Source organism: Sinocyclocheilus rhinocerous, unplaced genomic scaffold (assembly GCF_001515625.1).
Source record: "Sinocyclocheilus rhinocerous isolate Xijiao unplaced genomic scaffold, SAMN03320098_v1.1 scaffold717, whole genome shotgun sequence".
NCBI classification, from domain to species: domain Eukaryota; kingdom Metazoa; phylum Chordata; class Actinopteri; order Cypriniformes; family Cyprinidae; genus Sinocyclocheilus; species Sinocyclocheilus rhinocerous.
In genome coordinates this window covers 203,010-214,624 of record NW_015649226.1, presented here as the reverse complement: position 1 = coordinate 214,624, position 11,615 = coordinate 203,010, and the positions used below count along the sequence as shown (strand labels likewise).

General features: G+C 38.1%; 1 protein-coding gene across 1 annotated transcript in view; it reads right to left on the bottom strand.

Moving 5' to 3' along the window:
- Positions 1-11,615, bottom strand: part of frmd4a (FERM domain containing 4A) — an 84,392-nt gene that overhangs the window by 54,227 nt on the left and 18,550 nt on the right. The window contains exon 2 of the mRNA XM_016515119.1: positions 4,578-4,643. Within this exon, the coding sequence (XP_016370605.1) occupies positions 4,578-4,643 (66 nt within the window). The remainder of the gene's footprint in view (positions 1-4,577; positions 4,644-11,615) is intronic.

Sequence of the window (11,615 nt, the reverse complement as noted above, 5' to 3'; positions counted from 1 at the left end):
ATGTAAATACTTCATAAACAGACTTTAAATATTAACTGATGGTCGTCACTTTAAGTTGATCTTAATAAAACTATTAATAACTTATTTTAACAGCTTTAAGATGACAAAATCGAGACATAGCTATAGTTTATGCCCAAAGATGAAAGAGGCATGTCTTCCATTCAAAGAAGGAGCCAACAGAAACCTGTCGTATCTGTCCAGGAAAAAAGCAACTAAAGGCTGGAATACGCTACACAACTTTTAAAATGTGAACAGATTTTTAAAACACTAGGCTTCATACACGTACCTACTTTGTAAATAGTTTGTTTTTTGAATGTGTTACTTCGCTGAATGTGGACTAGTCTAGATGTTGCAATGTGCTTAAATGACACTTCACTATGAATGTATAACTGATCAAATTGAGTGCCTTGTTGCTTGATTTTAGTGTTGTTGTTGTTGTTTTTGTGTGATTGACTTTGTACCTTCAAATACATTTTTTTTTTTCAATTATTCTTTAAAAATGTTGTTCAAAATAAACAAGACTTTTTAATAAAACATGATGTGAGCTTAATGGGAACAGGGGTGTGCTTAAAGGGTACAAAAATGTACCCATTAAGCACAGCCAGACTTTTTGCATTTAATGATGTATATCTTAATTCAAATGCTTTTGTCATTTAAAATAAAATAAAATATTTTTGTGTGAGAGATTAATATTTTATTTTAATATAACTTCTTGTACTGAAACCAACATCTTGTGCACTAAAAATGACTCAATGTAGATTTTGGTGAGCTTAATAGGTACGTTTACCCTAGTACATTTTCAAATAGCCTGAACAATTTTCATAGACTTTTTTGGTGTTATATAATTCTCAAATTTTAGCTAACATTTCTTTCATTTCGTCTGCCATCTTGGATTTCCTTTTTCACTAAGCTTGTCGCAATACATTCTGTAATTGCTTTGATGGAAATTTGGCCAAAAAAAGGTATCTAAGAGATATCTAACTCAGACCTTATAGTAGTTCAAGTGTATCATCTAGCACCTCAAACTCAAAGGTCTGTCTTCTTCCAAGAGAGACCAAATATGCTCTTGTCAAACTCTTGACAGACACGGTAAATTATAGCTGAGAGGAAGGACCGAGCTAGGACACGAGAGAACCACCAACTAACAGCACTTGCTTTGACTCACCATGGAAAATTACGAAAACACGCTACGCGCACATCACTCACAAAATTACAGCCTGCTGTGGAGAGACAGGTGGGAGATGCTAACAAGCAGTTAGACAGCTGAAAAACAGAGCAAGATTATACAACTTGGGAAATAGTCTGAACAAGACTGTTGACAGCTCTTGTATTGTAAGACTGTCTACCTTATTATAAACCAAAGTCATGTCAAAACTGCCGACAGAAAATAAAAACGGAAACACAAAAATGTACCTCCACTAAAGCCAACACAAACTAGATGTTTTCTACTGCACTGTATGCAAATAAGCCCACAAATGATGAGACAGCAGCAATGTTCAGTCTCTAATGGGACTATAAAATCATTTACAAAGATACTGCCAGTCGCACAGTGTAAGATCATCCATGATAACCTTCAAAATGGTACACTGCCTCTAATGAGGCGAGAAAGAAGTGAGGAGGAAGAGGAAGCAGATAAATGAGGCTACAGAAAGATCCAACAGAGACCCATCAGTAAAACCAAACCAGAGAATGATTTCACAGCTGCATATGTAAGATGGTTCACATTGGAATTGAAGGTTGTAAATGACTTTTTTTTTTTTTTTTGTTAGTGACTTTAAATTGTAATATACTATCTACTCCAGTTTCCCCAAAACATCTAATGTTCAAATTTGTATTTAGGTTTCCTAAAAAAGAAATTAAGGCTATGCAAAACTACCACAATAAGAGTTTCCTCCATTAAAATTTTAATCAAGAAGTTAGCTATCCCTTTTGGTCCAATGTCTTTTCACCAAGCAAATTATGCATGTCTCCGAATGTAAAATTCAACACATAAGTTTGCGTATATGATCTTTCACATGCACATGAATGGAACAGTTACTTTAACGCACAGAAGATCCTGTAGCATTGCCCTGTTAGGTACATCAACAAAATTGCTCTTACAGAAAAAGGGAAGAGCTGTTCCTCAAGGAACATGCAGAAAAAAATTAACTTGGAATAACAGCAGAATTCTCAATGGCACGATTAACCTACACAACCTTCTCCAGAACATCTGCCGACATGGAGGAAGAGAAAGAGGAGGAAAAATAGAAGTCAGAAAGCAGAAAGAACAAGCTAAATCTTTTAGCCAACGCTAAAAGAACATATATCTAAGTACTCATGACTAAAGTAGGACAAATGTGTAAAGATTATCGAATAAGCATTTCTGCAACAGCTCAATAAATCATAAACTGTAGAGAGAGTGAGGAAACACATTGACTACCCCTCTGCCTTATCCCTTCTTTTTTCCTGGAAATCCCTTCTTTTCCTCTCTCTCATCCTCTTACCTGATTGTTAAGGACTCTCTCACCTCCTCTCCTTTCTAGATTTCAGTTTATCAGATCGAAACTGCAACCACAATCAACTCAACCAGCATTTTAGAGGAGAGAAAGAGAGTGTGTGGAAAATGAGAGATGAAGGAGGCTGAGAAATTACATTTCTCCAACTATGATGGAGTTTAAACTGGATTGGAGTCTAGAGGAATCAGGTCACCTAACCGCATGAGAGAGCGAGAGAGCATGAAAGTAGACAAATAGAACAGAACTGAGCAGGACAGAATAGAATAATAAACAATAATAAAGAAAAATAAAGATAGCAATAAAACAGAAAAGAAAATATAATGGAAAGTAATCAGAAGAAAACAAAGCAAAATATAATAGGACATAAAAATGTATAAAAAATTAAAAGAAATGAAATAAGCTGAAATAAAATATAAATATTAGATTAAAAACTTAAAGGGGTCATATGATGCTATTTTAAAGATCATTATTTTGTGTATTTGGTGTAACAGAATATGTTGACATGCTTTAATGTTCAAAAAACACATTATTTTTCAAATACTGTACATTATTGTAGGTCCTCTATGCCCCGCCTCTCTCAAACACGTCGTTTTCAACAAAGCCCCCTCCTTTGATAAGCGCAGTCTGCTCTGATTGGCCAGCTGACCCAGTGCATTGTGATTGGCCGAACACCACAAGCACGCGTCGGAAATGTAACGCCCAATACCATAATAGCGAGCATCAAGACAGTTAATAATGTTGTTAGTTTTACCATCAGTTCAAGCCAAACGAGGCGTTTTAGGTAGGCGTGGTTGACTCTTAACTTTTATAAAGAATATCTCTTTGGATTTGAGACTTTAGTCTTTGCAACTTTACAGATCTTCTTTATGCACCAAGAGCTTGTATCACTCCAAAGAGAAAGGAAAACTTGAAATCGCATCATACGACCCCTTTAAAGATTAGATATACTGTCTAGGCAAAAATAAGTTGAAGTACTAAAATTACTAAAACTAAAACAAACAAAGTTATTAAATTAAAGTTATATATAAATATATTTTTTTTAAATGACAAGCAGATAACAAAATTACTAAAACTTAAATTAAAATGAAAATACAACAATAAACGCTAATTCAAGATATGAATAAATACTATAATAGTAAATAAATAATAAAACAAATAAACAGAGAAAATAATAATGGAAAAACAGAATAGAATAAATGAGAAAAAAACAATACAACAATAGAACAAAACAGAAGAGAATAGAACAGTACTATAAAACTTTATTCTTCATGTGATCAGTGACTGAGATGCCACAGGCAGCGTTTACCTCATGATTAGAGATTTCCTGAGAAAGTTCATATGAGTGTGAGTGTTGAGGAAACAAAGCTCTGCTGAGGAGACATTTCTGTTTATATTGAGGTCTGTGGGCTGATGGGGCATGGGAGACAGACAGTGTTGTTATGGAAACTGAACTCATCCTGAGAGAAGATGTTTGTTTTCTGATAGGAGGATTTATGGAGTGTTTTGAGCAGGAGGGGGCTGCTGTATGTGTGATTGGATGGGTGACTTGAGAGGCTGCTGGTTTGGGTAGTTATGGGAACCTAAACCTGCCAGATTGACTATTAGTGGTACTGATGTTTAAAAGACACTTGAGAGACAGACATATGCACAAACATATGATAGAGTTCAGGTCAGGGCAAGCTAATCTCAGGGTCTGTTTGGCTGTGAAATCGGAGAAAGGCATAAAGGAGTCATATTACATTTGCACACACAGAGCAAACATTCAAACTCATACATGCACACAGACCGATAAAGAGCCCCTATTTCCACAAGACATTAATTAAGTCTCAGAGGAACAATGAGGATTTCCCTTCCCAGACAAACAAGAGGAAACCTGAGGCCTTTATCACAAAAACATGCACCAAAACTTCACACCTATGTATTTCAACAGTCATACAACTTTACTATTTCTGCACTAATACTGGACATTGTGCTGGTGAAGTGAGTTAAACAGAATCAATTATCGATTAAAAACCTACAATATCATATTTGGGCCTTGTTGTACCATTATCTTGATTGTTATAAAAAAGTATATTGTCTTACCTGTACCAGGAGCTCCAATTTCCTGTCATCCAGGAGATGGACCTGACATCTCCGCCCTTCCGTCATCTGTTGTGGGGGGAGAGAGAGAGAGAGAAAGAGATTAGTGAAAGCACATTCACAGCAGGGTGAAATCAACTGTAAATACTAGGTCATGGTGACATGACAAAAATAGAAACTCTCCTTACACACATGCAGCGCGATTCCCAGTCAAGCAGCAGAGTTCAATCTCATTCACTCCTACACACACACACACTTTTAAACTGAATTATCTCACACATCAGTGCTGATGCTGAGTACTTTTTTTTTTTTTTTTTTTTTTAGTTTTAAGTGTATTTTGATTTAACTCCTGGTTAAAATATATAACAACTGCAGACACACTTAACATGAAAATTCTTACTAAATTTAGAAATCAAATATTAGGCTATACAACAAATAATAAACAAGTAAAAAGCATGTTGTTTCACTTACAGAGTGCTTGCAGACTTTTATGGTCAGAGGTCAGAAATTAGATAATGGCTACTACTTTTCATCTAAAAAATAGTGCCATTTATATAAAAGCAACCAACCAGTTTATTTTGTTTTTACTTGTTGTTTAGGGTCAGGTTTATCTGAAACTGCTAATACCACAAGCTATAAAATGTTTTTAAAGAGTGGCTTTTACATAAAAAAAACAATTTTGTAATCAAAATTCTGTTCTAGACCCCAATTACTTTCATTTTATGTACAAAAAAAGTCAACATTTTCAAAATATCTTTTTGTGTGTGTGTGTGTGTGTGTGTGTACTGCAGAAGAAAGTCATATAGATTTGGAATAACATTGACTGCACAATGACAAAATATTCACTCAAAATTGCAGTTAACTACATAAAATCACTTTGTATCGTATATACGTCATGAGCACACACATCATACATAAGCTTCTATTTGAAATTCATCACCGCCTAGAGATCAGGGCTTACAGCTGCTGTTAATATCAGTGTTAATATAAAACTCCCCTCAACCATCACTAATTGATGAAAGAGGGATCGTGCCATGTCAGTCCGTATAGATACCTGCACCAGCGCACAATCTGATTAGTGCTTTGATTGCCATCTGCCATGGTGAAGAATATCTTTTTTTATCAAAGCCAGAGAGGACTGCTCATAATTAATATTAAATTGAGTCTGCAAGAAAAACAAACACATTAACAACACACTTTCCTCCAGGGTAAAATGAGTATGTGCATTCAGAACTCCTCCCGCAAGGCGCAGTTGGACATTCCATCTATGAAACATGTTTGGAGTTACTATCATCTGCACGCTCCTTTCGTTTGATCTCAAATCACCGCTCACTCCCACTCGCTTTCCATTCACTCTCACACACAATTTTTGTGAGTATTTACTTAAGATCACTGTTTCTGTGCCAAGCCGTATAGTAAACATCCCATTACGAGCAGGTGGACAGACACATCTGTGAAGAACAGTCTGACTAACAGCCATGTCATCACGTGAGTTATACTGCCTTTAGGATTGAGCTGGTTTGACAACTCGAGTACAAAGAACCAAAGTGTAACCCGATACTCCCATTGTTCTTTTCCCTTCAAGAGAGCTTTTAATTTTTTGTTTATTTTCTCTTAAAGAAAAAAATGTTTCGAGGGATTTTGAGTCTGTGAATGTGATACTAACAGTGGCGGTAGTTCACATCCATCAGCGGACTTTCCATCCGGTTCCTGTTTATATATCCTGTACGAGTCAGAATGCTATATCGCGCTCTTATTCTACCCCTCCATGCTTTCACACTCTCATCCACCCCCTCTACCTCTATATGTAGGCCAAGTTAAAAGGAAAATGGAAAAAACGAAAAATACAAGACATTTCTTAAGCTTTTCAGTGTGATGGTGTATGTAAGGACATCAGAATGGGAACATGTGGAGCGTTCTGGCTGCCATCAGGAAGCGCCGTCCCTGAGGAACACAAACAATGAGGCTGATAAAAGCAGCATGGCTCACATTTCTTCCTCGCACACGTGGGGGGGAAAGACTGGAGGAGGGGAGTCACAGGACTAGAAACACATCCTTTCTTCCCCTTCTCCTCTGCCTTGTTCCTCAGTGGAGCTACACAACCTCAAATGCACAGGCATGTGACAGACCACATGATTAATTGTGTGAGTGTGTGTCCGAACAAACTGGTTTGAGTTTGTTATTGACCTGTGAAGATGTTTTTACAGGGGGGCTTGGCTTGATGAATTTCTCTTGGTCGTGCTAACACTGAATCTAACTCCAACTCTATCTCCTAAAAGCTGATATCCTGTCTTCAGAATAACATGACCTCAGGCAACATCCGTATTCTTATCCCTCAACCACTGAGTGAGATCACATTTCCATATAATAAAGACAAACCTAAATCAATATGAGCTGGCTCACCTGAATATGGTCCAGCCTTTAATGATGAGTTTTTTTTTTTAAATGTCTAATTCCTTCCCTGGAGCTGCACATGACCCAATTAGGTCAGCTCATCTAACTTTCATGATATTCATTTATGAGAATAAAAATGGTAGGATAATTGATCCAAACCACTGCAGCACCTTTACAACCATATACAGTATATATTTCAGTTTGGGGATGGGTAATGACGGCTCACTAATCTACCAGTTGTCCAAAAACCAAATTGCTCCCCTTTAAAGTATCTTTATGTAAACGCCCCCTAACAAACAAAAACCAGCCTAGTAATACAGGACTTTCTAAAAAAAAAAAATTGCTGATTAGTCATTTGGGCAACCTAATAAATCTGGAACATATGTAGACACTGGAAAATATGTAGTTTTGTACATTCATGCTAGAGTTTAAGTTTAGGATTATCTTTAGACTAAAAGACTAAAAAATTTACATTTCCCATCGAACACCTACTCAAAATGTAACCTATTCAAAATAATAAATAATAAAATAAATTAATAAACTCTTATTTAAACATTCCTCATAGTTCAGTATCCTTGTATTAACACTTATCATAATTAAACACAAAAAACTATGCTTTTTTAAAAATGTGATCGATAACTAAAATAAATAATACTCAATCCTTCCTCAAAGTACAATATCCTTGTAGATATACTATCCTAATTAAACACTCTTTTTTTTTTTAAATCTGCAGAATCCTATGGAATTGATTTAAACAGAGCATTATACACTTTTTGGCAGCTGAAAGCATATTCAAATCAGCCAAAACATTTCATAAACAAACAGTGTGGTGGGAAGTGCAGAACTGTGAATGATGATTGTTCCAATTCTGTGGAGATTTGTGAAGCTTTTTGAGGGCAGATTCCACATGGGCCTGCTCATAACAAGCAAAAGATGCAGAACCCAGAAGCCAAACTTTGTGGTGGCTGATATTGGGCTGACTTTCCAAACTTAAAGGTTAAACTTTATTACCGACCTTGCGGTAGCCCAAAAGCACTGCAGTTTGGTTACATCACCATATTAAACCTCTTAAGGTCTGAGTCAGGCTTGATAGGTACACTTCCCACCACACAATAGAAGATTAAACCTGAGGCTTTGAATGAAGCAAACAGCATGCTGGTGATGGGAGCACATCCTTACAGCCTGAAGCTCAAGATGTCACACCTCCGCTCCACTGAATGAGAACGCTCCTCACTAGGGTGTATCTGGAGGGGGAGGTGAACAGCTCTCAACCACAATCCCAGAATCTAACAATCAGGTGCTGGGAATGGTGTGTTAGCAGAAGTGTGTTTGTATGCTGCATCTGGTGTGGGGTTACAAAATGCCTCGCCTGTAATCACTGAACGGTGAGTCACTTCTTCCTCAGCTGAACTCCAGTGCGCCACACTACACTCACAATACCCTACGAACCTGTGATGTCATTAAAATCACATAACACACACATTTCAGTCAGTGTAATCTTTGTAAATCATTGCCATTGTTTTATAGACAAAATAGAAGGGCTGCACAATTATATGGCTTAGTGTGATTTAATTAAATTACAGGTGCATCTCAATAAATTAGAATGTCGTGGAAAAGTTCATTTCAGTAATTATATACACTGCATGTTTCTGAGTGAAGCGTGGCACTTTGTTCTTTTACACATGAGCAACTCATGATCCGTTTGCAGTGTCTCGGTTCACAGTAAATGCTGCCACACAAGCTCATCTCTGCATCTTCTCTGAGTTTGGGTCGCATATGGGAACATAATGTGCCAACCATCTTCCCAAACTTGTAATGACAACTTTAGAAGCATTTGTCCACAAAATAGAAACTTTAAGGCCTCCCTGCAATTTTCTGCCAAAATAAAAGCTTGATGGTTTAACATTTGAAATTAAGAAAGGCATAAATATTTGTATTGCAATTTTACAGTTGTACTGTAAACTATTATCATTGTTAAGCATTATTATTAATGTTCTAATATTTTTGTTTTTTCTTTTGCAGTGAAGCATTATTTTATAGTCACATTGTGCAGCCCTATAGTCAAGCACAGCAAACTTGGAGCTTTCAAAATAATTGCAAAATTGCAATTAGATTCCCCCAAAATCATGCAGCCCCTATAATAAGGTGCAGCTACTCTGATGCACATTGCAGAAGAGACGATTACAGCGTAACATAATCTGATCTGATGATAAACCCACTCTCTAGTGCAGATTTAAGGTTGACCCTGATGCACTGTTTAGGGTTTCATTGCGGTTTATCCGTACTAAATCCTAAGCTACATGTTAGCTTCACATACACTGTCAATGAGCAGTATGATGTGTAGAAGATAGAGATATAAGAGCATTTGAATTAGTGAACATCCAATTCAGATAATATCAGACACAGATATTAAACATGGTTGGAGGTGGCTGATGTCCTCGTGATGATTTAGACTGCCAGACACAACCCCATACACACAACAAGGGAGCATTTAGCCATTATTTCCCCTTAATGCACAATGACAACAAAATGACAGTGCACCACACAGACCACACATGCACATGGACACCACAAAGCCAGAAAAATCAATGTTCATCCCAAATTCAAGCACGAAATAACTCTCATGGTGCAGACTGACAAATGATAAAAGTCTAGGCGACTACAGGTCTGGTTTTCATGCCTGACCGTGTGTGCTAGAGTACATCAGCCTGCTGACACTGCTGCCCTGCAGTGCAGACATCACAGGCTGAGCAGCACAAAAAAAAGACATCCGTCACCCTGAACCGGCAGGACCACAGCTGCCTAGATAGACACAGCCTAGTCTGCTTTGTTTACTGTCTGTAGACAGACCCCAATTCCAGGCTGTGCCTCAAAACCTAATGGGCTGGCTATATAGACAGCCTTTTCAAGCCATTTATGATGCCCAAAAATTTTGTCTAGGTAGGAAGCTCACATCTCTGCAGGCATTTGCATCCTATGAGGATGTCATAGGACACTGCTACTAAATCAAATAAAGCTGAATGCATCTATGAAGCCCAAAAATGTTGTTTAGGTAGACATCTCATTAGGTTTTGAGACAGTCCTTTCTATGAGTGTGTCATAGGAAACTGCAACCAAATTTATTAGTGGACTGTATCTATGAAGCCAAAAATGCTCTACTGAGCTTATCTACACAGCATTTTTGGATCAATGCAGCTATGATGCTGTCTAGGTAGGCAGCTCACATCTAATTGGACATTGCATCAAAATTTACTAAAGTGAAACACATCTATGTGGAGGCGAGAAGTTTTTGAGACAGTCCAAATCACCATATCTTTCCATGAGAGGCATTACTATCAAATTTAATAAAGCAAAGACATTAAAAAAAATGCTGTTTAGGTAGGCATCCAGTTAAGACAGAGACATTATAGATAGACAGACAGACAGACAGACAGACTATAGATAACCCACAAAGGTAGGTTTCCAGACAGCAAATCCTTTCTATGAGACTGTCATTTGACATTTTCAGTGAATCTAATGAGGCAAGACTTAACACAACAGCACTGTTCAAGGATTTTAAGGATATGAACGTGATGGTCACATGCATGCAATCCTCTTAAGTTCCTGTCACTAGCCACAGCAGATCTGATCATATTCAGCTGTCAGCACAGGTTAACAGCCTTGGAAAAATGGATGAATGAGTCTAAATGGGCAGTAATTGTGACCAAGCAAAGCAAATGAGCTAGCAATTTAGTATACAAACTCCTTTAAAAGCAACATTAATAGTTTCTAAAAAAAAATCACCTTAAGGACGATGTTTGTCAAAACAGACCAACATTATGAGAAAACGACGCAGTATTTCACACATCACATGCCTCGGTGTTTCTGAGGTAACGTTAAGTGGCTAGCCGGCTAGCTGCAGAACAGTTTACTCTTGAGGACCCTTATTCACCTCCTAAAATCTGATTTTAACGATGATATCCTCCGTGTATGGTCACAAATCAGTGCTCTATCTCGAGTTGACAGTAAAATGTGTGTAAAACTGTTTAGTTAAGTAAGAAACAGAACGAAACCGCGGATTTAACGCATACATCCTTACACCGTCCCTTACTGACTAACTGAAGCGGGAAGCGCTGCGCGAGACCAGCGCAAACCAAGCGCGAGACGTGCGCGCGATTTACCTTGTTAAAAATCCCTTACGCTCCCGCGTACGTGAATTCCTCGCCGAGATAATAAATAAATGGTCTCTAACAACAATAGTAATCCAAATGGGTTAAATCCGAAGAGAAAACGTTCACACGCCGGCCTAAATCATCCTCGCAGTCAGCATCATCCATGTCGTTGTTGTTGTGATCCCCGGTGAAGCTGCACAGGCGGAGCGGAGCGGACTGACAGCGGCAGTGCCAGCGCATCCCATCCCATCCCTCTCCGCTCTCAACGCGCTGTTTCACAGGGACCGCTGGCCCGCGTCCAGCAAGCAGCTCCGCACAACACTATACACACACACACACACACACTAGCAGCCCCTCCACAGCAAACCCCAACCCCTCCTCCTCCGCCTTTCCCCCCCGTGACACCGGCGAGGCTGTGAACGAGTAAAACACGACGCACACACACTCAGTCCAGCCTGACATCATCATCATCATGGAACACCTTGTTTGTTGTTTT